General features: G+C 47.3%; 2 protein-coding genes across 5 annotated transcripts; one reads left to right on the top strand and one right to left on the bottom strand.

The window, feature by feature from the left end:
• The first annotated feature begins 152 nt into the window (after nt 1-152).
• LOC115543791 (serine/threonine-protein kinase PAK 2) lies at nt 153-10,883 on the top strand. 3 transcript variants are annotated; one of them, XM_030356372.1, is made up of 15 exons: nt 153-383; nt 5,016-5,206; nt 5,513-5,619; nt 5,848-5,995; nt 6,170-6,186; nt 6,300-6,413; nt 6,533-6,647; nt 6,764-6,827; nt 6,943-6,991; nt 7,099-7,211; nt 7,319-7,436; nt 8,234-8,333; nt 8,504-8,700; nt 8,832-8,969; nt 9,332-10,883. In XM_030356372.1, exons 2-15 carry the CDS (start codon nt 5,032-5,034, stop codon nt 9,416-9,418), a joined length of 1,542 nt encoding a protein of 513 aa, XP_030212232.1. In that variant the 5' UTR covers nt 153-383; nt 5,016-5,031; the 3' UTR covers nt 9,419-10,883. The 3 variants fall into 3 exon arrangements, with proteins under 3 accessions (XP_030212232.1, XP_030212235.1, XP_030212234.1); XM_030356375.1 differs by lacking the exon at nt 153-383 and adding an exon at nt 384-519; XM_030356374.1 differs by lacking the exon at nt 153-383 and adding an exon at nt 3,623-3,763.
• A 1,503-nt stretch (nt 10,884-12,386) lies between these two features.
• Nucleotides 12,387-25,097, bottom strand: senp2 (SUMO specific peptidase 2). Of its 2 annotated transcripts, none has more exons than XM_030356371.1 (17): nt 24,786-25,097; nt 24,476-24,537; nt 24,273-24,382; nt 24,102-24,174; nt 17,176-17,263; nt 16,916-17,087; nt 16,684-16,793; nt 16,496-16,581; nt 16,130-16,187; nt 15,961-16,030; nt 15,313-15,468; nt 14,924-15,055; nt 14,481-14,708; nt 14,078-14,157; nt 13,799-13,883; nt 13,593-13,688; nt 12,387-13,274 (listed from the first exon to the last, which is right to left on the bottom strand). In XM_030356371.1, exons 1-17 carry the CDS (start codon nt 24,950-24,952, stop codon nt 13,212-13,214), a joined length of 1,836 nt encoding a protein of 611 aa, XP_030212231.1. In that variant the 5' UTR covers nt 24,953-25,097; the 3' UTR covers nt 12,387-13,211. The 2 variants fall into 2 exon arrangements, with proteins under 2 accessions (XP_030212231.1, XP_030212230.1); XM_030356370.1 differs by having other exon boundaries at nt 17,176-17,293.
• Between the last annotated feature and the right edge of the window lie 213 nt (nt 25,098-25,310).

Consider the following 25,310-nt stretch of genomic DNA (forward strand, 5'->3'; position numbering starts at 1 on the left):
TAACGGAAACGGATATCCCTCGATCAAAAGTCCCGCCCTTTATCGTCTCTCGCCACTGAAACCATGGTACTGAAGTCCCGCCCATCGTAACATTGATTTGGAACAATCCCGTGCCAAGCGTTCCGTCTTGAAATGAGGTTAGCTAGTGGGTGGGGCCTACATGGGTTCGTAGCTTCCGCTACGCCAGGTTCTTGGTTCGAGACCCACACGACTGCTGATGGGCCAGACAATATAAATGTACAAAGCAATTGATTTAAAGCTCCAAGCGATTTGGATACATCTCGGCGCCAAATCGGGGTGTGAGAAACAATAGTGTGCACAACTGGGGCGGAGTTCCACTCGTCGCCCGGAACTTTTTTTGTTTGTTACTTTGACAGCAGTCGGTGAGTTTGGGTTTGCTCATTCAATTGAGGGATTCCGAGTCCCTTGAATGGCTGTTCTTTAATATTTACTCTTTACTAACAACCTTAGTAGGTGTTCATCTAGGTTTATATGAATCGAAGATCGGGTCCAGGACATGTAAGTTACTATTCTAAAGTCAGTGAGGATTCCCTGCTGATTTAGTTCGGCCTTAGCGTTAGCAGGATTCGTGGCTATAAATGCAGGTACATCGTCCTTTCATTTAAACCTAAATAATTACAGGGCCGATGATGTAATATCATCTACAATACCAATGGTATCTTAACCTATTCTTGTAGGTTAACATCTATTATAAGCAGTTGATGAGTTACGTGTAATGTGTGTACTGATACGTTTGCTCATTGTAAGAAAGGAAGTGCCTTTTTGTAACGGATATCTACTTTGGCATTTCGATTTGTCAAACGTTCACATGAAGTTGCTTTGAATGTGATGCTTTCAAATGCTACATGTTTGCACACACACACACACACACACACACACACACACACACACACACACACACACACACACACACACACACACACACACACACATATATATATATATATATATATATATATATATATATATATATATATATATATATATATATATATATATATATATATATATATACACACATACTTGGGGCAGGCCAATATATACAGTCTTCATATTATGATTGGGGAAGTGAACTCGTCTTGGATATTTGTTCTCCATGTACCAGTGCTTCCTATTTGTTCCATTAATAAGGTCAAAATTTGCCAGCTATGTAATGCTTGTTTGTATGTGTTTCGTCTTGGTGGGGGAGGTGGTCGTGTGGTGGTGAGGGGGTTGGAAGAACCACATCATTGCTTCCAGGGAGTCTTCCACACAGAATGTCCTTTTATAGAAGGCAAATACAAAAGGCCGCTGTTCACTTCCTGTAAACAGCTCGGCAGCTCTGCTTCCCCCTCTCCTGGTTGGTCAGTGTTGTGCCGTGTGACCCGCCGGGGTTCTGGGAGTTCCAGGATGAGGAAGTGTGGGTTTCTCTTTTGAGAGAGCCTGACACAGGAAATGGAGAGCTCACCGAGCAAGAGAGGCAGAGAGCAAAGAAGGAGGAGAAGTTTGCATCAGAAGGAGAAGACTACACCCCTGGTGGAACATAATTTGTCTGAATTCAGAGCAGCTGTTGAGGAAAAATGTAGAGCTAGGGCCTCCCATCTTCTAACTGAATGAAGTAGCGATGATGCACGTATACGTCTGCCAACCAGCCAACAGTAGGCTGTCGTATTAGAGATTAACCCTGAGATAAAGTCCAAACCAGTTGGAACAATGTTAAACTCGAATGTCACAAATTCGAATATGGAGGATAATGCTTTTACAGCTCAATTATTCTGGGGTCTAATTTCACAACGCCACAGTTTTCAAGAAATAGGATGTGGTGGCTCTACCTATAAGCTTCCTAGAGCGAGAGGCCTGAAACCTACCTGCTCCTAAACACGACATGTTTATGGAGGTATAATAAAGTTAGAATTATGAATGTAGAGCCTAAATGGATTTGTGGATTAACAAATGTTTAGGACGACTGCTGGAAGTCAAAGATAAGAATTGAGACATGCCTCATCATCATTACATCTCTAGCGCTATTAGTAAGTAGCTACAAGGGGATGTGGATGCAGAACATCAGGATACTGGAAAGGACTTGTATTTAATTTGTATCGTTCTTCTTAATCTAATCTCATGATTGATTTGATACATTTTCTGTTCATCATGGCATTTTAGATTTCCTCTTAGTTTTAGCAGTAATCTGACATTTTTTTCTGTCTTCTTATTTGGTTATTATTTCATGTTTTCCCACCCAGACACTGCTACAGACAGTGTCTGTAGCTACAAACTGTGCCAGACTACCTGCTTCCTTTTGTTGGTTCCTATTTTAATACCTGTAGAGCAGACAAGCAATAGCAGTTAGTGGTCAGGCAGGAGGAAATTAGTAAAGATCAGCTGCTAGAGTATCAGTAAAGGCAACACAGACTGATTAACATCTATGCTCACAATCTTTCAACTGACTACATTGGCGTATTTCTATTATGTAATCGACCAATCTCCAAAGCACTGGCTCCAAAGCACAGGATCAGTGTGTTACACTGATCCTGTATCCTGTCCCTCAGTACGACGCTGATTTTTGCAGACACATTAGGGCTGCTTGTCTAGCTCACTACACATCAGGAGAATGGATAACATTGTGACCAACATCTGCATTTTTAGGAAGTGAGGGCGTGTGGTATCCCTATAGAACCACTATTGGAAGTCAGCCCCCGCTGGAAGGAGGGTTCACGTGTCCAGAAGGGGGCAGTGGGGCTGTGAAGCCCTTGCATTGAGGTTTGCTAAATGTTTAGCCACTTTATCCAAAGTGACGATGAAGTGTAGTGAGACTGGGAACGATAATGAAAAAAATAAAGTGTTGAACCCAATTGTGAATCAATAAATACGACAGGAAGTGAAACCTCCACAAATGGTGTGATGTATTGGAAAACGGCAGAACAGAGCCTTATTAGGTCAGCATTCATTCGGAATTGACTGCTGTGGCGGCAACATGGCCCTGGCATGAGTCTAAAACCTAATAGAAGAAGTCGTGGTTTTGTTTACCATAAACAAGTTAGTACAGCTTAGTGACAGTGTTTAGCAGAGTCATAGGGTAACTAGCTCAATGTGTGCTGGGCTCTTGTCCGGACTTAGAGAGACCGTGCCGACAAGGCGATCCTCCCAGTGTGTCAGTTAACACTACCAAGGGCCTGTTATAAGTGACTGCAGCCTTGAGGCTAGTGAATGCCTTGGTGGGGCGGGGTTTGTGAGCGGAGGGGCTTCGCTCCTGATGATTGGACAGGTGAAGCCACCTATCGCAAGCAGCCCTAGAGCTATGACATTCCTGCTGACACCCAGAACATGTCGCAGCCTGGCTAGTCACTCACGCACACACTCGCACACACGCACACACACACACACACTCATACTGTCACACACAGTCACAAACAGTCATACACACACATAATGTCCTTATGTCACACACGCATAATGTCCTTATGTCACACACACATATAAGGTCCTTATGTCACAGGTGTGTGTGTGTGCGCGTGTGTGTATAGATGCACCACAACACATGCTGCAGTTCTAAGATGTAAAGAGTCTAGAGATCAGACAAGACTAAACTCGTCTCATCCAAAGTATGACTCCTCTTGCTCAGACCTGTCCAGAGAGAGAGAGAGAGAGAGAGAGAGAGATGAATTAACTATCAAGCGCTGTGGAGGATGAACGGAGGAGAGGAACGAGGGAAGAATCGAAAGATTGTCTGACATTTAGAAAGGAACGGAGGGACGACGGAAGGGTAAGTCACCACGACCTCAAGATGGAGCGAGGGGGGGGATTTTAAGGTGAAGATTGAGAGATGGAGAAAGGGAGAAGGATTGAAAGCAAGTGGAGATTGTAGTGTAGTTGTTAGTTAACCCTACTTGAATTTAAGAGTTTTCTTGTGCTGCTTTTCAGTGACCAACCCCAGTTGTTTATTTTGAACCTCAGGGTGTTGAGCCTATCAAGGACTGGGTAGTATGGATGTGTCCATTGTATGGATTGTGATCATTGGCGATCTGACGTGCTTAGAAATGCATCACAATCTCTGTTTTTTTTCAATCCCAAGTATGAATATCTTATTAATGTAGTTTTGTCCTGTAGAGTATTTTCATGTAAACTGTGATACATTAAAACATGAAGTTGGGTCTATTTAAAGGCTTTAGCATTAAACTCCCATGAGAAGATATCAGCAAACACTTTATGTTGTATTACACATAAAACCTTTTTATAGACTACGCTTGCTGAATGTTCAGCCACATTAGACCCTTTTTATCCAAAGCTACAATCAGATGAAGTGAAGTGAATCTGTGTGTGCAAAAACATTGATAATTGAATAGACCACGTTATCAATCTATTACACATTTAACTTTTCAAATATGGGTTGCTAGTTTGCTGTGCTTTGAGAATGTGGTGTTCAGGGTTAAGGGTAGTGATCGACCTTCATTGACATGTCTGAAGTGCCAGAAGGGTTGGAACGTTGTGCAGTCAGACAGTGGAGGCTAGCTCGTCCTCCAGCCCACTGTGCTAACGGTAACCCAGGCGCGAGACTGGTACACCCATCTGACCAGACTAGCTGGCTGGTCTGCGGCCTAATTTATATCTCTATATAACGGTGAGCGCTGTCAGGGGATGTCAGATGACAGGTTGGTGGAGACAGCCTGTCTCCAGATGTGTTTGCACACAAGGATATTGGGCAAAATGTGTGCGCGTGTGTGTGTGTGTGTGTGCTTGCATGAGTAAGAAGTTAAAGGGTTCTTCTAGCTGACTCATTTGTTTAGTTTGTCAGTAAGCCAATTGGCTGATCACGCACCAACTCGTTCATTTGCCACGTAGATACCTGTCCCGTGTCAGTCACTGCAGCGCCCTTATTGAGTCCACCACACACACTTCCGTTGTGAAGTGCATTCACAATAAGTCTCTTTTACCGTAGAAAAAACAGGTAGAGAGTTGCAGGTAGCAAGGTGCTAGCTTCATTTATACACGTGTGTGTGTGTGTGTGTGTCCTGCAGGTGCACGCGTGTGTAGATGTGTGACAGCGGAGTGTGTGAGGACAAACCCCCCGCCCCCCCTGTCAGGATGAGCAGCCAAGCAGGAGCCAAGGAGCCTCAGTCAGCCAATCACAACTCAAAGCCTCTACCCTCTGTGCCGGAGGAGAGGAAGTCGAGGAACAAGATCATCTCCATGTTTGCCTCCGAAAAGGGTGAGTGTCGAGCACACGGCCGCGTCGGGGAAGACGCAAGGTAATGCTTTGAATTGTTTGTGTCCAATATAGGCTCAAGCCCTATCTGAATGAAACAAGCGGAAAAATATACCCAGCCTTTACCCCTCGTATTCTTTGCTCTGTCTAAACAATATGATTATTATTATTTTTTTTTTGCACTGCAATTATCAGGGAGAGTGTATTTGTGCTCTCTATGCATCGGGCTGTGCTTGGAACCCTTCGGCCTCTGATCAATGTGGCCTCAGCACGCCGCTTCCCCCTTTTGATAACATGTGACCTCTTTAGGCGGGAGGAAGAAGGATCGTGACAAGGACAGGCCCGAGATCTCCTCCCCCTCTGACTTTGAACACACCATCCACGTTGGCTTTGATGCAGTCACAGGGGAGTTCACAGTAAGTGTGTGTGTGCGGGTGTGCGTGCACGTGCACATATTGTGCAGGATTCCATTCATGCTTTTTGCCTAGACCACTCGTTTCCTTTCCTTTTATATTCTATATCAGTGTTTGCATTGACCATCCTGTGTGTGTCTGTGTACTTGAATGCATCCATGTATGTGTGTTGTGTACCTGTGTGTGTGTGTGTGTGTGTGTGTGTGTGTGTGTGTGTGTGTGTGTGTGTAGGGTATGCCAGAGCAGTGGGCCCGTCTACTGCAGACCTCCAACATCAGTAAGTTGGAGCAGAAGCAGAACCCCCAGGCGGTGCTGGACATCCTCAAGTTCTACGACTCGTCCAGCGGGAAGCAGAAATACCTCAGCTTCTCTGCCTCAGGTGGGTTTATTTCCCCTCTCTGTTCAAAAGTTTGAATTTCCTGTTTCAAACTTTTGAATTATTATATTGAACCCAAGTTAAGGACATTTAAAACCCATATAGGCCATATTAACCCCATGGGAGCAAGTTTCTGATCCCAACCTCATGTTTTCTCTACTTTCCTTTGTCTTCCAGATAAAGACCCACAGTCGGTGAGTAGATACCTTTTAATTGAAATCCCAGCTGAGTATTTTGCTTGTGCGTAACATTGCGGGGCCGACTGTAACCTTTTGTTTTGTTGTTGTGTCTGTTGCCATGGTTACAGCCAGGCAAGCAGGCAGGCAAAACCTCGCCGGCAGGTGGCGGCAAGGGCGGCGACGATGACGATGATGAAGCCCCGCCCCCGATCGTGGCCCCCAGACCGGAGCACACTAAATCAGTAGGTGGCCGGAATGGGGGGCTTCCATTGGATAGTTAGGAGGGAGCACGAAGAAGAATGGTCCGAGGGGGGGCGAGAGCGTTCTCAACTGGGCGGTGATGTCTCTTCCTGTGGTGCAGGTGTACACCCGGTCGGTGATCGACCCGCTCCCGGCACCGGAGGGGGAGAAGAACGCAGACAAGCTGAGGAAGAAGGGAGGAAAGATGACGGACGAAGAGATCATGGAGAAGCTCCGTATGTAAAACACAAAAAACCTGCAAAGCCTGCACTCACACATCACTCAAGAGACTCGCATGCAACATACAGGAGCCCAAACAGACAAAGACTAAATCTCCCTGAACATCCCTCAGGTACTATTGTCAGCATCGGAGATCCAAAGAAAAAGTACATGCGCTACGAAAAGATCGGCCAGGGGTGAGTTAAAAGGCCAGACAATCAAATATCACACAATATTTATATTCTGGTATATCTGGGATGTAGCTTTGTGAAACTTCATGATGATAAAAGCGATTTCTTCCCCCTCCCTCAGGGCCTCTGGAACCGTTTACACGGCCATAGATGTTGCTACAGGCCAAGAGGTGAGCGTGCACTACACAAAGCCACTTGCATAGTCAAACTAAAGACTAAAAAGAACCTCAATTAACTGAAAAAATACTAAGCACAAAGTGTGTGCCTCTGTGTGTAGGTGGCCATCAAACAGATCAACCTGCAGAAGCAGCCGAAGAAGGAGCTGATCATCAACGAGATCTTAGTCATGAAAGAGATGAAGAACCCCAATATCGTCAATTTCCTCGACAGGTAGGGTTAAGCTGAATGGCCTTGCCTGAGCTATGCATGCACAGCATGAACATTTAGGGCGCAAAGTAGACCTATTGAGACACGTGTATGTGTGTGTGTGTGCCCAGTTTTCTTGTCGGAGATGAGCTGTTTGTTGTCATGGAGTACCTGGCCGGTGGCTCTTTAACAGACGTTGTCACAGAGACCTGCATGGATGAGGCCCAGATTGCTGCCGTGTGCCGAGAGGTACGTACTAGAGTGTGTGTGTGTGTGTGTGTGTGTGTGTGTGTGTGTGTGTGTGTGTGTGTGTGTGTGTGTGTGTGTGTGTGTGTGTGTGTGTGTGTGTGTGTGTGTGTGTGTGTGTGTGCGTGCGACTGTAACTGAGCAGTGTGTAGGAGAGAGAGACTAACTGAGCTGTGTGTGTGTGTAAGAGAGAGACTTTAACTGAGCGGTGTGTAGAGAGACTAACTGAGCGGTGTGTAAAGAGAGACTGTAACTGAGCGGTGTGTAAAGAGAGACTGTAACTGAGCATTGTGTGTGTGTGGGAGAAAGTGAGTTTTCTAGTGCATTGAAGTTATAGCCAATCAGAGGAAGGAGAATGCTTGAAATATCCGACTGGACAATCATTGTAGGTCAGATATGCTGCGGTGGACCCAGGAGGGCAGGATAGGCTAGCTGACGGGGTGTTGGACCAGGCAGCCGAAAGGTTCTTGGTTCAAACCCCAATGTTCACAGTCTTGGCAAGAGGCCACAACCATACCTGCTCATTTACAGCATGACATTAACTGGCGTGCAAAAAAGAAATCGATTCATTACAAGTCATTTTGGATTTAACTGGATACTGTAGTTATTCATAAATAAAGTCCTGTAGATATATATATATATATATATATATAATATAGCATTTGTCTTCCAATCCTGGTGCAAGGTCCTGCTCCGTAGCGGATGTGTTAACCACACTGTCCTGAGAACAGTGTTCATTAGAGATCCACTAGATGTCTCGTTCTCACCCTCCCCCCCCCCCCCCGCCCTCTTATATCCAGTGTCTCCAAGCGCTTGAGTTCCTCCACGCCAACCAGGTGATCCACAGGGACATCAAGAGTGACAACGTGCTGCTGGGCATGGACGGCTCCGTCAAGCTGAGTGAGCACACCAACTCGGTGTCTGACGGGCGTGGTCTCGCGTATCTGTCAAGGCACTGAGCGTACACCCTGTCTTGGTTTGTTGTGATGCAATAAATGCCACTGTGCATTTTACCGCCGACCATGGAAGAAACTAACATGGCTATCTCTTTCTCTTTCTCTCTCTCGCAGCTGACTTTGGCTTCTGCGCCCAGATCACCCCCGAGCAGAGCAAGCGTAGCACCATGGTGGGCACGCCGTACTGGATGGCCCCGGAGGTGGTGACCCGCAAGGCCTATGGGCCCAAGGTGGACATCTGGTCCCTGGGCATCATGGCCATCGAGATGGTGGAGGGGGAGCCGCCTTACCTCAACGAGAACCCTCTGAGGGTGAGCACCCATGAAGAATCAGAATAAGGATTATTAGCAACATGCTAATGTGTTGGAGAAGCCAAACGGGTTTTAATCAGCGAACCGGTTACTGAAATTCAATTGAATTCGTGGTGCGGTGTGGTTCGCAGGCTCTGTATTTGATCGCTACCAACGGCACGCCTGAGCTCCAGAGCCCAGAGAAGTTGTCCCCGGTGTTCAGGTCCTTCCTGTCTCGCTGCCTGGAGATGGACGTGGAGAAGCGAGGCGGGGGCAAAGAACTGCTGCAGGTAGCTGCAAGATGACCTCCTTCTTTCCTTTTTGAAATGCACTTAAATGTACAACATGCAAAATGGTTTTGTCTGAAAAGTGCTGTAAAACGCATGTCATGTACGCGTAACCTTTAGCTACGTTACTGCCATCTAGGTAGGTGCTCGAACTCTCTTTACAGCAGCATAGAAATCACTTGTGTTCAACTTTGTCCAACCTTTTCTCTTTTTTGAGGGTGGGTTGGGTTTAGCGAGAGGAGGGCAGGTTGGCTAAGGAACAGAGTTTTAGAGTTTACCTCAAAATGGCATATCTTGCATATTGTACTTTTTTTTTTTTAACTGTTCTTCTCCCTGTGGCGTTAACCAAGACTGTTGTTTTGCAGCATCCTTTCCTGGAGATGGCCAAACCTCTGTCCACGCTCACACCACTCATCCTGGCAGCTAAGGAAGCCATGAAGAACAACCGCTAACCACTGGCCTACGTCGGCTACCGGGCTAACCCAATGACTGCTATGCCAACTTGCATCTTTGGACCGCTGTATCTCTCGCAACCTGCTATCCGTATAGCGGGCAGCTAATGATGTTCTGTGATTTCTTACAATTTTACTGACTATTCTGTATATTTTACAACCCCCCCCCAGCCCCCCATGCCAGTCACCAATAGCTAACACCTTGACCATGGTTTAGTGGCGTTAGCCAAGTGCCTATTGAACCTTTTGGGTTAAGAATATTTTCAGCGCTAGGTGTCTTTCCGTTAGAGTATTATTACCAGTGGCCATGCACATACGTCAGACCCTTCCTGTGTCAGTGGGTGAACTTCTAATGCTTGGAAGGGAACCGCCCTGTTTATTTTTTAAATAATATAAGAGAGTACTGCTTCCTAAATGTGTTGTTGTGAAACAATCGCTGTTTGCAAAATCAAGTGTTTCCACAGAAGAGGTTTTCCATTTACGTCATTAGTCCAGGATTTGCGTTCGCCGTTGGCCGAAGTGGAGAAATTACCTCAATGGTCCCAACATTTACCAACACTCGTGTGAAGCAGTACTCTCTTGTATTAGAAAACAGCCAAGCTGGACTGTTCCTTTTGCTCAACGTAAAAACATGAGTTTGATGTGTGGTTTCATGTGCCATCACTTCCAAGGTTATCATAATCACCACTTCGCCGGAGTTTAGCTGAACCAGTATTTTCACGATTGTCCTGAGTCTGACCGACCTAGCACCGACAATCAGTTATTCCTGCATTCAAACACTCAAGGCGTAGAAACCAAAACAATTTCATTTTTGTGGTCCAACTGAAAGACTGGGGAACTCAGTCCTCGTCAACGTTATCAAATGAAAGATGTTCAACCGCCTGTTTTGTTATCGAGAAATTATACACGCTCTTTACCTTTTTTCGTTTCATGCCTTAAATTTCATTATTTTCACAATGAAACCAGTTTTTGAAAGCATTACTGGAGGAAGATTTGTTTTGTATATTTTGTAATGTTTTCTGCCATTTCTAACGTTTTAGATAACTTTTCTTTCTAAAGTAATTGTCACCATCAGTTGAGCTGCCTCTGCAACGCATGGTTCAAAGAACAGAAACATGCTGGTCTTAACAACACTTTTCACAAGAGGACCAAATGCAAACACTCAAAGCATGCTAATGCTATGTGGTGGATTGACAATCAGATTTGTATTAAATCTGCACAAACTGCAGGATTGCAAATATACTCTTCCAAGAGTATATGCTACTCTTTAGTTATAAGGATCATTAATGACATGTATTCATATAATGGACCATCAAGTGACACTTTGCTGTCCAGTCAGAGAGCACACATTCCATTTAGAAGTTCAAAACGTGATTGATATGATAGTAGCTTCAACGCTGTTGAATCAAAAGCATACTCCTCCTGAATCTGTAAGTTATTATTAAAGATGGACCGGAACAGTTCATGGAATCTCTCTCTATCTCAATGGCTGTGGTTTTGACACAAGAGATTAGTGTTGAACTGGTTTGTGGACATGCACACATAGTGCCTTTACTGGACTCTTGGAAGACTCCTCTGAAAACCTCAGCCCTACACAGACTTTAAGTCACTCAAAATGCTCATCTGCTAAATCTTGAAATTTAAAAAGCTACAGTTCACTGTGGACAGAATATATCGCATGTACCATTTATTTTAGTAATGTCGGTTTGGTCTTTGTCACAATGGCACAACCATTGTGAATGTTACTAATCCAACTACTCTGTATGCTAGGGTTCCTATGTCTTGGGTGAGATACCAAGTGACTTTTACATGTTTCTAAGTTGGCATCTGCAGGAACATGGAAAACCCCCTGGAACTAACATTTAATGAAGTGATATTAAGTCAGTCTGACACACATGGGTTGATTTGGCAGCGGTGACTGTATGGCTTACACTGGTTAAATTGATACAGTGAAGACATTGTCCATGCACATCCATACAACCAACAGTTTTGTCTTTCAAAGATAAACAATAGCTTTAACACTTCATTCAGAATGGTACTAAATCTCGCTTCATTAAGTAATAGATCTCAAATAGATTACCCATTTTGAATAAAGAGTATTTTAGCCTGGCTTAAATTACAAGATATACAATCAAATAAAAGTATTTTTCAGAACATAATATCTCAGACATGTTATATTAATGTAAACAATCAAAAGCGGAATTACTCGCTTAGACCAAGAGATATAAAACATGTCAAAGGAGATGTTTTTTCTGCAGTAGGCCTACTTCAACGCTGCCCGCTCCTTGCAGCTATGCATTCAGGGGAAGCCTCGACTGGCCCAGTGGCCTACCACAGCAGTGCTGCGCTGCCCGTCTCTGGAGGAAGGACGCTACCTTACCACTGGACGATTCAGACTCTGTTTACATTACAGAGAGGGAAGGGTTGGAATAGGTGATATTAATGTGGAATAGAATAATTTTGGAAATGCAGATATCTGCATGTATTGATACCACATGTAAAGGTTCGAACAACTTCCCTTTTCTTATTTTGTATTTCACAATTTGCCCACAAAATAAGTTATTGACAAGTCTATACAATGAATATAGAACTGTCGGATACACTCGGATGCAATCCCTCTGAATGCGCAGCCAGCCAATCGCATTTCAACTCGGGATTAGATATCAGAAATCTCTGCCTAGAATCTCAAATCCGTTATTTTGTTGGATGGACGAATATTCTGCAGATCAGAAAACTACGGGGAACATGCCTTTTTTTGAAACTTTTGAGAACTACACCCCCGAAATATTGTCTGAATTACAGTAGCGCCCCCTACAGCTAGTTTTCCAGATAATGCTTCAAAAACTCAATGAATGAACCAGAATCATCTACAGTCTCAGAATTGACCTTGAGAGAAAATCTTAAATTAAACGCACTCAAACAAATTCAGAACTTTGCAAAGGTAATAAAAAAAGCATTGCAAAACCAGTAACAAAATAAATGCTTTATTACCGGAAAGGTCTGTTTCTTCGCAGAAATCTGAACTTGCAGATGTATACAGTAGTATACCTAAGCAGCTTTGCATGAAAGAAATGCAGAAATGTATGGACCACAGATTTAGATTAGTAAGAAGGAACTACCATGCTTGCACACTAACCAATACACACATTCACACATAGGCAACTGATGAAATTATACATGCTTTTACTTTAATTTACAGAATTTTGTAAAATCTTGGCCAGATTTATACGCTTAATTTATTTACGGTAGTAAAGTCAAATGAGCTGGGACTGATACTGCAACAAATACAGTTGCTGTATACATGTGACTAATTTGCATCTCTATTATTTGAATACCAGTACGGACAGTTGGAATCTCTTGACCAAGGGAACAACTGTATGAACAAAACTAAATTCTTCATTGGAGCCGATTGAAAAAGATACACAAAATATATAACACCTTTAATGTCTGCTAAAAAATAATACAATCAAGGCACTTTAGGCAGTATTCAAGCAGAAAAAGAATCCAAAGATGAAAAATAAAAAAATCTTAATCAGTAGTGCCAATTAGTAACATTGGTAATATTCTTTTCTCACATTTCAATAACTTCCCTAATTACAACTCAGAGATAAGCCAAATTGAAATTGTTAAATCGGTTAAGACCAGGGAGCCACAGACAGCAAAATATGAATGGCCGGTTAGGGCATAAATCATCGTCAGTCCTTAAATTAGTATGCACAAAGCTGGGCTTCCACAATGGGGAATATCCTTGTTCTTAGCAGCTACTTGATAGAAGAGTGTGGGTTGCAGAATTCTAGAGTAGCTTTTTATTGAGAATTTCCCACACCATGATCTTCCGGAACAGGGTCATGTGGCACTAAAGAGGAAGAAGAGGAGAAGCCCTGGTTTATCAACAAGTGTAAAAAAAGGTGCAAAATACTAAAATCTGAAAATTCTGGTAAATTCTCACACTTCATCAAGGCAGGACGGGACAGATCGTTTGCATACCAAAGCTACTTTAAAATCACGAATGTACAGATAAATGTAAAAAAAACATGGCCAACGGCCTTGTTATTTTTGGAAAATTCCCAGAAAATCCAACGATTTCTGTACTTTATTTTTCTCATTTACAAGTAAGAGTTAGATGGACTATAGCAATCAGAATACCAGATGGGGAAAAAGATAAAACATTTACCTGTTTAAAGTCCAGGGGCCTTCCTTTAGAGATGTAGTCTGCATATTTACATGCAAAAATACCGCAGTCACTGCCGTTCTTTTGCTGGGGAATCTCCTAGACATTGGGACATAAAGAGGGTCAGGCAAGTCTTGAGCGAAGAAACACAGACTGGATCTTTTTGGCCAGATTGTGTCGTTGCCAATGTGCGGTCCATGGGAACTTACGCAGGCCCGTATACTGCCAACGGTCCACCTTGAAGTGTCCAAGTCCTTTCCTTTCTTGACTTTGTGCTCCTCCCTCAAGAAGATTCTTGGGGTGAAAAGAGGGATGTAGAGTTTATTTATAGGCAAAATTAACAGGGAACTTTCTACAACATTACAATTAACGCAAGCGTCACAATGGTGATATGAATATAAACACATTCTAAAAAACAGTCAGGTCGTATATTCATCGTTGGCTAACAAACTGTAGTTTGTGTGCGGAGGATCGCAATGTAGACTCACAGTAAAAGACTGCAGATGTCATCATGCCGCTGACCCATCGAGTCATACGACTTCACTGATTGGCTTCTGAGATCGATCACCTAAAAGAAAGAGCATAAAGAATACAACACAATATGACAAAAGGGGTAGAGTTAAACCTTAACATAAAATGAGCAATTATACATCACATAAAACCATAACCACATCAGTAGATCATTTGAATTGCCATTTGATGGCCTTTGAATGAAGTCTATTTGCACAAGGATTTTCAACACTGCTTGTAATGACTAATCACACTCCCACCTGGTGGTATAATACGTCCCCCATATTGCTTCGACGACATGAATCAACTTAAAGAATGAAACATTTTTTTTCGTCAGGCAGTATTAGGCCAATCGTTCAGGGTGTTTGGGCTCTGACTCACGGCCATGGCCCAGTGGACGTCGAGGTGCAGGGGCACCAGGATGAGGTCATGGAGAAAGAGATCCACGGCCTTGGTCCAGCGCCTCACGGCCCAGTGGCCTCCAGCCTGCCCGCCCTCCCCCCCACGCAGCTTGGGGAGGAAGAAGGTGCTGAAGCAGTAGACCCGTGGCCCTGGGGCAGCCTGGCTGGACGAGCGCTCCATGACCAGGGAGAGGTAGAAGTTGATCACCTGAGGGGGAGTTGTACAACGAGGACGCAAGGTGAACCGTAGTCCCAGTGATCGTAAATGATACCACACTTAAAAATAAAAGATTGCGTTCATTCAAAAATGTTAAGTTGACGGAAACGTCACAGGACTTATTGTTCAGGGGAACACAAGAACATGCAAGCAACCACCAGGGAACGTTGACTAGTTCCACCATTGGGCCTCACGAGCGAATGTACCTCGTCGTTGAGCCAGTTGCCCTCCCGCAGAGTGGCCAGGTCCCTCTGCGTGATGCGCAGTTTGAAGGCCGCACTCAGTACCAGGGAAGGGTCAGCTTGGTTCAGGGCTGCACTCACTTCCTCTGCCATGTCCTGGACACGGACACACGGACACACAATCAAATTTAAGATCTTCTGTTGAGAGATCCAAGTCAACCGGATTCAATTTGTATGGTGCATCAAATTTAAAACTGGATATGCAAAAACTACAATTATTCAGAGTGGTGTATCTAGTGCTATAAAATCCTGTTGCCTTTTTTTAGAGGTGATGAAAGGAGAGACAATGAAGACGTATGCCCTGGCATGGGCACACGTCACAAATGAAATGGCAGCACCCGGTTAGTTCTGACCCTAGTGAGTCGGGGCAGGTCCTCGTCCGCGTGCCGCGTGAGGTTAGTGCGTGTCGGGGGCTGGTCGCTCTGCTGGGTCAGCGCCGGGTCCACCAAGTGGAGCCGCGTAGCCACCTCGGTGGACAGGTCCGTGTCCGATGGATGCTTCTGGTTGGACTACAAAGAAAGGTACAACATGTCAGAGACTAGACATGGTTTAACAACTGAAAAGGTGCGACTGAATTCCCTTTATTTTATGTTAAGGCTGAATGATTAATCTAATCCAAACCCACATTGCAATGTAACAGAACGCGATTTTCAAGTAAAAAATAAATGAAGTGTTTGTTTTAATGTTACATTATCGAACCATTACGAGGGTCGGAATCTGAAACACAGGTTCATGTGTACCGGACACTACCCTCCCCGCATGCGGGACACGAGTGAGTTCAACAGAAAAATGAGAGGTCCCATGACATCCCACCAGGTGTCAGTGTGACAAGCCTAGTTGTGATGTCATAAGAGCCCGATTTTCAAAACGGATGTATCGGCTAATCACACCTGGTGGCATGCCATGGGATCTTTAAATAAAATTCGCAATTGGATTTCCCCAAATCGTTCAGCCCTATTTTCTATTCCTTATATACCCACTATAGCAGGAGAGATTGCTACCTTTGCCCAACTGCCCCGTTTCTCCTGGAACGTTCCAGTCAGTGTCTTAGTGAATAGAATGTCCGTCCTCCTGTTGACAATAGGCAGCCATTCACAATATGGTTCAAATGACACAAGCATGCATAGTAATGCTAGCGGACTGAGTACTTGCAAAAGCAAAAACACAAACCTCTCTTTAACATCATTAGTTGCAGATGAATCTCTCCATGAGTACGCACTTGGGGTTGCTGTATAACAGAATTGTAAGGCCTTCAGTAATTCCTCAGGTAAATGCATATCCTTCAGCGATATTAATGAACGTAATTGCACTTCTGTTGATATTTTATTGATTTGTATGCACTTATCCTTGTCTAGTATTGTTAGCTCTGTTGGTGTAGCATGTACAAGAGTACGTCTAATTTCTAAACTGCTGCCATGCTTTGGTAATTCTCAACCACATTTCTAAGCCGGTTTGGATGCATGCACCTGTGAATAGCACGTTGGAAATAATGTTCAACACGGTTCTCAGAGGAGAAGGGACAGCAGTGTGGTTCACCTGGAACGGATCCGGTCTTTCTGGGCATAGAGTCAAAGGCTCTTGCAAAACGGCTTTGTCTGCACCCGCCCTGGGGAGATGACACGCTGGAAAGGAAACATGGAAGGAAGGGGGTGTTAAGACATCCTTTTTAAATGCGTTAAAGACAATTCAAAATGACGCAACAGTGTTTAACATTATACACTTACGCTTGGGGCGTCGTTCTGCTGCAAGTCAGCGGTTGACTTTTGCTGCACTTCTCTGTCCCCAACATCTCCAACAGACGCCTGTAATGTTCCTTATCGTTCTGCTTCATGGCCTGGGAGGAACAATCAACGCATGACAACGAGTTGTTAACGAAACAGTCTGGTGATTGCGCATGGAGTTGCAGACACCGAAAGCTCAAACACAAGTCAAGGAAAAGCCGACGGACACCCTTACCTCTTGCACGGTGACACCGGGAGTGTAGCAGCGGCTCTGTCCAAAGCAGAGGTGCGAGAGCTCTGCGTTGGCAGAAGCCGCTCCGAGGCCGACACCCAGGGCAGACCTAGAGGGCAGCGACGTCCCTCTGTCTTTTCCCCCATCGAGAATCCCTCCCGACAGCACTGCTCCACTGGATTAGAGCAATGGTTTTCCATTACCTTCTATAACTTTTCAGCTCATTTTAATCAAATATTAGTATCCAACGACAGATCACTTGCCTGTATTTCCTGACGGAGAGAGGCGAAGGTCTAGGGAAGGAGTTCCTCCCGGCCCCGTCCCTGTCGTTTATTCCTCCAGCTGAATTATCTGCAGACCGCGATCCAAAACCGTTATTGCCTGGTAAGCATGCACAATACAATGAATCTTTATGCCCTGGTGCAGTAGGAACGGAGGTACTAAAATGCAACTGTAAAAGGACATTCAATAAATAGTTTAAATGAATAGAATGTCAAATATATAGTATGAAGTGTGCATGCGGCAATGGTTTTGGACAAAGTCAGAGGGGTTCTATTTCATTCCTACTGACCGCCAGAGGCGGTGCTTTAGCACTGGATGTTCCATCTCGCGCATGCGCAGGTCGAGTAATTTTACCAAAAAAGTCACCTGTGACACCTGGGTGACCCGAGAAAGTCGATATATTCCGGAGTCACCCGAGGTTCTGTTCCTTCTATTTTCTCCCGGTAGCGTACTAGCAGGACACACAAACATTGTTTGTTGTAAGAGATACCATATTAGCTTGTCGCAAGTAGCCTTGTAACCCAAGGGTTGGTGCCTCGATTTGACTTCGTCCACCAAGGGCTGCGACTTGCAATTTGTTTGATTTCGGCAGGGGTGAGTAAAGTGTGTAGGCTACGCGTAGTCGACTATCCGTCGGCTAGCGCGGCAGCTGATTTCACCTTTCTACCCTTTGCACCTTTCTACCCTGAGCATTAATTGGCGGCTAGTTTTCAGTCGCTGTGTTATGCACCGTTTCTCGGGTGCGTTCGCCTAAGCCCGGTTGCTCATTTGTATGCGCCAGTGCGCGGCTTGGGGTCCAAGCCGCCGTCACTGTATTTATTTAGCCAGTTGCGCTCTTTGATTAATCGCCAGTGAGTGGCTTGGGTTTCCAAAAGCCGTCACTGTATTTTCCTGGCGCCGTCACTCTATTGTCGGGCGCATTATTGCTCGGGTGCTCTCGCCTGTGGCTTGATTGCCTAGCCTGCGCTGATTGCTCTCCGGTGGGCTGCTTGGATTACCAAGGCTCGCTTGTTGTTGCCGGGGTGTCGCGTCGTTGCTCGGGTGCCCTCGCCTAAGGCCCCGTTCACACGAAGCCGATTTCATGGCGAAACCGCAAAGGTCTTGTACGGTTCGGCCTTCCGTACACACGAAGCCGGCGAATCCGCTGACCGAAACCGCAAACTTCTGAAACCACCCTCGGAGGTGGTTTCAAATCTACCCGGTTTCGCCCCACCCCTCGACCTCCTAGCCAATGGCTCTTAAGCCCGCGGAGTCTCAGAAATCACATGCGAGCATGCGCATAAGGGCAGCCTTTATGCGCATGCTCGCCTCTTCTTATTTCATTTCTTCTGGATTTCTGTACCAGAAGAGGCGCCCCTTATGGGCCTGGAATGTGTACTACAGCGTTTCTACAGATCTACCCGGTTTCGCTTGGCTTCGTCTTTACGGAGATACTTCAAAACCGGATAGATCGAAACCGTAACGGTTTCGCCCGTTTCGGCTTCGTGTGAACGGGGCCTAAAGCTCGATTGCCTAGCCTGTGTTAATTTGCTCTCCAGTGGGCTGCTTGGGTTTCCAAGGCTCGCCGTCACTGTTATTGTCGGAGTGTCGCGTCACTCGGGTGCTCTCGCCTGTAGCTCGCCGTCACTGTTATTGTCGGGCTGTCGCGTCGTTGCTTGGGTGCTCTCGCCTAAAACTCGATTGCCTAGCCTGTGTTAATTTTCTCTCCAGTGGGCTGCTTGGGTTTCCAAGGCTTGCCGTCACTGTTATTGTCAGAGTGTCGCGTCGCTCTGGTGCCCTCGCCTGTAGCTCGCCGTCACTGTTATTATCGGGCTGTCGCGTCGTTGCTTGGTTGCTCTCGCCTAAAACTCGATTGCCTAGCCTGTGTTAATTTTCTCTCCAGTGGGCTGCTTGGGTTTCCAAGGCTTGCCGTCACTGTTATTGTCGGGGTGTCGCGTCGCTCGGGTTCTCTCGCCTGTAGCTTGCCGTCACTGTTATTGTCGGGGTGTTGCGTCGTTGCTCGGGTGCTCTCGCCTAAAGCTCGATTGCCTAGCCTACTGATTAATTTGCTTGCAATTAATTTGCCGACATGCTAAGCGCCCATAGTTGTGTCGCCTGCATGGCCTCCCTGCAGGCGGAGGATGGCCATGACCAGTGCCCTGCGTGTCTCGGGGTTGAACACCTCAGGGAAGCAGTGTCAGATAACCCGCGCATGAACTGTAGTTTCATGCCTCATGCACTGAGGCTAGCTAGGTTGGCTGAGGTGGAGGGCAGACCAGGGTTTCCCCCTTCGGGTCTTGGTCAGATTAAAGCCCTCCTACAGAACCTCCAACCAGCTCAGGGTGTACCAGCCGCGGCCCCTGCGGCTGCGCAACTCACTTATACAGAGGATGACATGCCGTCTACAGCTGCGTCCTGTAGCCTCTTTGCAGAGGAGGAAGAGCAAGCGTCCCTTGCCTCTCAGGCGCTCTCTCAAGGGTCTGTGGGCTGCTCGGCTAGAGGGTCAGTGTCCGGCCGCAACACTGTTAGACCAGCCGTGCGAATGGCCCTGGCAAGGCTGGGGTTGGATGAAGCTCCCGTTTCATCTGCACCTGTGAACGCCTTTTTTCCACAGGCCGCTCAACCTCCGTTTTCTCTTTGCCCCCCTCTGAGCCGTACATCGCAGAGCTTCATAGATGCTGGCCAGATTCAAGGGCTCTCTCCCAGCACACTAGTGATAGCAGAGGTCTGGCAACTATGGCCAATGCTGATTCTTATGGCTTGGACCGGTTAGCTCCGATTGAGCCTGCTATAGCGTCCCTGGTTGTCTCCCCGGACGAGGCTCTGAGAACCGATGCGCGCTGCCCTCGGCCCCAGTGCCGGATTACAGATGACCTCCTTACCAGGAGTTACAACATTGCTGCCCTTGTGGGACGTCTTGGGAATTTGCTTTCTCACATCGTTCTGGCGCTGTCTCAGACTATACGGGGGTCAGGTGCTGATCCTTCAGCACAGACCCTCAGTGATGCTTCACTGCAAACTTTTGCGTACATGACTAGGGAGCTAGGCAGGTTAATGTCAACTGTTACATTGGCGCGCCGCCAGGTTTGGCTGGCGCAGTCACCCCTGTCGGAGGTGTGTCGACGGACCCTCCTTTCTCTTGGGCCAGCTGCTCTTCAGGCCCTGGAGCGAAGTGTACAGGTTGGCCAGGCTAGCCAGCAGTTTGCTAGCTTACGGCGTGCACCTCTGCTTCATTCTAGGCCGGTGGCCTCTGCGGTACCCCGTGCCAATAGCTCTCAACCACGTTCAGGTGGACAATCGAGGGGCCAGCACTTCTCAGCACGGGCTGACCAGCGCCGTAGCTCTGCGCCACGGGTGGCTTTTCAGGCGCCAAGAGGTTCGGCGCCCAGCCGCCGCCCCCCCCCCCCCCCCCCCCCCCCCAGGTAGGTACTAGTCCAAGGGCCAGTCGTCCCCCAGGTAGGTACAAGGGCCCCCAGGTAGGTACAAGTCCAAGGGCCAGTCGTCGGACGCTTTTCTCAGCAGCACCTGAGCTACTGGCAAGAGCAGACCACACACCCTTGGATAGTGTCCATGCTATCCAACGGGTACACACTCCAATTCCGACGCCGGCCCCCAACTGTCAGCGGGATCAAGGTTACCGTGGTTACCAATCCCGACAGATCCCTGGTCCTGAGACCGGAAGTAGCCACCCTCCTTGGGAAGGGTGCTATCGAAGTAGTAGAACCACAAGAACAGCTCGATGGGTTCTACTCAACCTACTTTCTGGTACCGAAGTACGATGGCGGGTTTCGCCCCATTCTGGACTTGAGAGGGCTGAATCAGTTCCTCAAGGTTATTCCCTTCCACATGCTGCATGTTGCGGACGTCCTCCTGGCTATCGCTCAGGGGGACTGGTTCGTATCAATAGACCTGAAAGACGCTTACTTTCACGTCCCTATTACCCAACGTCACAGGCGGTTCCTCCGCTTTGCTTTTCTGGGCAAGGTGTACCAGTTCAGGGTTTTTCCGTTCGGGCTGCCTCTGGCCCCGCGTATATTTACACGGTGTGTAGCAGCAGCCCTGTCACCATTACAGGCCACAGGTATGGCGATACTGCCATACCTGGACGACTGGTTGGTCATTTCCCCAACTCGGGAGCAGGCGGTCAGGGACACAGCCATGCTCCTCAGCCATGTGGACCGGCTGGGCCTCATGGTCAACTTTACCAAGAGCAACCTTACACCATGTCGGGTTGTGAGCTATCTGGGGCTGGTGCTCGACTCGGTGGCCATGCGAGCCTGCCTCTCTCCAAAGCGCGTTGCTACCATTTTGCAGCTGCTACAGCGCTTCAGGCGGGGGAAGTTGCTGGAATACCGCCTCTTCCTTCGACTTGATAGGTATGCTGATCTCAGCATCCATGGTGGTCCCACTAGGCCTTCTGGAATTGCGTCCCCTTCAGATCTGGGTGAATGGTCTCCACCTGGACCCCAAGTGGCAGAGACACAAGATGGTCAGGGTGTCTGGGCGGTGCCTTCGGGTCCTCAGACCCTGGAGAGAGAGAGGGCATACCTGATTGCGGGGTCGCCCTTAGGGAGGATAGCTTCCCGGCGGGAGGTTGTGGAGACGGACGCCTCCCTTTCCAGCTGGGGTGCAGTATGGCAGTGCAGGACTGTCAGAGGCCGGTGGGATGCCCAGCAGAGACTGGAGCATATAAATGTGCTGGAACTCCTTGCGGTGTTCTTAGTTCTCAGGCACTTCCTTCCAGTTCTGAGGGACCGACATGTTCTTGTCCGGACAGACAAGACCTCCACAGTCTACCACGTCAACCATCAGGGGGGCACCAGATCGAGGCAGAGCCTGCGGGTCACGCAAAGGCTCCTTCCGTGGGCGTTCCCCCATTTTCTAAGCCTGAGGGCTGTCCATGTTCCAGGTGTCCGGAACACAGCGGCAGACCTTCTCTCTCGCCAAGGGCCACCCCCCGGAGAGTGGAGACTCCATCCGGAGGTGGTGGGGATGATTTGGGACAGGTTTGGCAGGGCAGTGGCGGATCTCTTTGCTTCCGAAGAGACCACCCACTGTCCCCTTTGGTTCTCCTTGACGGAGAGGACCAGTCCCCTAGGGCAGGACGCTCTGGCTCATGCTTGGCCAGACGGCCTGCTTTATGCATTTCCCCCAATTCCCCTTTTACTGGCAGCGCTGGACAGGGTCCAGCGTGGCTGTCACAGCCTACTTCTGGTGGCTCCACATTGGCCAGGAAGGCCATGGTTCGCACCATTATTGAAACTCCTCAACGGAGAGCCTTGGTGCCTCCCAGAGAGACAGGACCTTCTGTCTCAGGTAGGCGGACGCATATGGCACACGAATCCGGGCCGCCTGTGGCTGTGCGTGTGGCCCCTGAGAGACAGGACCCGCTGCTGACGTCTTGCAACCAGTCAGTGGTCTGTACCATTTTTAGTTCAAGGGCACCCTCCACTAGGTTGCTCTATGCAAACAGGTGGAAGTTGTTTTCCCAGTGGTGTGTGGCGCGGGGCAAAGTCCCGGGGACTTGCTCAGTGGTAGTGATACTACACTTTCTGCAGTCTGTGTTGGACAACAGAAGAGCTGCGTCTACCCTGCGCGTTTATATGGCCGCGATCTCGGCCACACACTCAAGGGTGGATAACCAGACGGTAGGGTCCCACTACCTAATCACGCAGTTTCTGAAGGGGGCCCAGAGGCTTCAACCGCCGCGATCCCTGAGGGCACCATCATGGGACCTGCAAGTAGCTCTGAGGTCCTTATGTCTACCCCCATTTGAGCCACTAAGTCAGGCAGACCTGACGCGGCTGTCCATGAAGACGGCATTTCTGCTTGCCATGGCAACTGCAAAACGGGTCGGTGAACTCCATGCGTTGTCAGTGAGCCAGGCGTGTTTGCGCTGCCACGCAGATGGGTCAGGAGTGGTGCTCTGGCCGAACCCATCCTTCCTACCCAAACGATTGTCTCCCCATCATGTAAATCAATCGAGTTGGCTGCTTTCAATCCTCCAGGCTCTCCAGGGGGTGCAGAAAGAGTGTCAGACCTGTTGTGCCCGGTGCGGGCGCTTAGGGCATATGTTGAAGCAACAACCAGCTTGCGTAAGACAGATAACCTCTTTGTCTGTTACGGGGGCTGCAGGAAGGGGGCTGCCCTGTCGAAACAGAGACTCTCCCACTGAGTTGTGGATGTGGTCTTGAATGCCTATAGGGCACAGGGGCTCCCTGTGCCCTTGGCCGTTTAGTGCCACTCTACCAGGAGTATGGCTACATCATGGGCTGCCTTGAAGGGGGTTCCACTTCAGGACATTTGCTCCACGGCTACATGGTCCTCATCATGTACGTTTGCCCGATACTACAGGGTTAATGTCGCTGCTCCTCATCCTGTGGCGACGGCTGTCTTGTCGACGGCTTCGAGCCCTTGATTGAAGTGAGCACTCTTCGTGACCTTTTTGGTATTAGTCATCCAGTGCTAAAGCACCGCCTCTGGCGGTCAGTAGGAATGAAATAGAACGATAGTTACGTATGTAACTACGGTTCTATGAATTCCGGATGACCGCCAGAGTTCTCTGTCACTCAGACTTCTCAGATTCCGCGAGAAGATCCAGTTGGAACAGAACCTCGGGTGACTCCGGAATATATAGACTTTCTCGGGTCACCCAGGTGTCACAGGTGACTTTTTTGGTATAATTACTCGACCTGCGCATGCGCGAGATGGAACATCCAGTGCTAAAGCACCGCCTCTGGCGGTCATCCGGAATTCATAGAACCGTAGTTACATACGTAACTATCGTTTGGAGAAATTAGAGGAATCACTAAACAGGTGTTGAGGGTAGAAATGCAAATGCAGTCTAACCCAAGTATCACAAGACCTATGGGGGAAACTTTCCCTGATAGGTTTAGGGTCGACGACTGTCCTCCAGACTTTTACATACCCATCCTCCATTTAGTGCCAGTCAGCCATGAAGTTTGGAGCTCATCTATACCCATTAGTGTTACCGGTTGGATCTAGAAAATAAATAAGAGTTGAACAAAGGCTTCTAATTGAATAAGTTGGTAGCCCTTTTGGTTGGTAGTGTGACATTGCAGATATGATAATGACCCACCTTGGATTCTTCATATCGTCTATACCTTTCGCAGTTTTTGTTCTGTGGATTCCTTCTCAACAGGCCAGCTACTCCCGCAACAGCCTTTTTGACAAAGCTTAACACAACATCTGAAAAATAAACAAAATTTGGAAATTCGCTTAATGCAAGTGCTGCTGAATGCAATAAAGGGAATGAAAGAAACGTCGTTTAACGTTACAAACCTAACTTGCGACGCTTTGCCTCTCGTTGTTCGCCCTGGGATGCGCCATTGGAGACATGAACACTGAAACACAAAACATTATAGCACGGAGTAGATATTACCAATAGCAAGATAGGATCGTTTGAATAGCTGTGCAAAAATGTGCAGGGTTAGCCAACGCAAGCTAGTAGGCTGACAGTTGCTTCTTATTGGATTACTAGCCAATATTTGGCTGATAGTATCTTTGTGACATACAAATACGACGTAGCAAAGCATAGTCTGTTAATGTTCTGTTTAGTTGTATAATACAGAGAGCAAAACCATACACCAACCTTTGATAATTGCGTTTAGCCGGTCTGGCGTGGCTCTCTGGTCGGGTACCCGGAGTCACAGCACTTCGCCCGGGTACCTGCGCACTATTGCCAGGCCACTCAGTATGATTTTGGTCCGAAACGGGTTCAAAAAGAGAGGATATTCCATCGACTATCCATCCATACATCCCAGAAAGATAAGAGAAAACAGAAACGCGGTCCCCTTTAGGGGCCAGGTCTAGTTTACAAGTGTCATAACCAAAACAATCTGCGAAGCCACGTTAGCCTAGCTTCGATGTGTTGGAACTGATGTGCGTCACGAAAGAAGGCGTCCTGTTATCGAAAAAGGGGGCGGAAACTCCATTCTGACCTCATAGAAACCAGAGAACCTTTGATGGAGAAAAGAGGCCTCCGGTCATTGGCAGAAGCGCTCGTCTTTGGCGCGTATGCATAATAAGAACAGCCAATCGCGGTTCGGATAACAGGATACACAGCTTAGTTCAATACAATTACGCCTCTTTCGGCTTGATTACATAATATAAAGAC

Source organism: Gadus morhua, chromosome 5, assembly GCF_902167405.1.
Source record: "Gadus morhua chromosome 5, gadMor3.0, whole genome shotgun sequence".
Lineage (NCBI taxonomy): Eukaryota > Metazoa > Chordata > Actinopteri > Gadiformes > Gadidae > Gadus > Gadus morhua.

Bases quoted from the DNA above. Each gene is read 5' to 3' on its own strand.
- LOC115543791 (XM_030356372.1), top strand. From the start codon at position 5,032: ATGTGTGACAGCGGAGTGTGTGAGGACAAACCCCCCGCCCCCCCTGTC. The intron at 5,620-5,847 runs GTAAGTGTGTGT...GTGTGTGTGTAG, and splicing joins CAGTCACAGGGGAGTTCACA to GGTATGCCAGAGCAGTGGGC. The intron at 7,212-7,318 runs GTAGGGTTAAGC...GTGTGTGCCCAG, and splicing joins ATCGTCAATTTCCTCGACAG to TTTTCTTGTCGGAGATGAGC.
- senp2 (XM_030356370.1), bottom strand. From the start codon at position 24,952: ATGTATGGATGGATAGTCGATGGAATATCCTCTCTTTTTGAACCCGTT. The intron at 13,884-14,077 runs GTGAGTCTACAT...TTTCACCCCAAG, and splicing joins GACATCTGCAGTCTTTTACT to AATCTTCTTGAGGGAGGAGC. The intron at 13,275-13,592 runs GTAAATGTTTTA...CTTCCTCTTTAG, and splicing joins GGCCCCTGGACTTTAAACAG to TGCCACATGACCCTGTTCCG.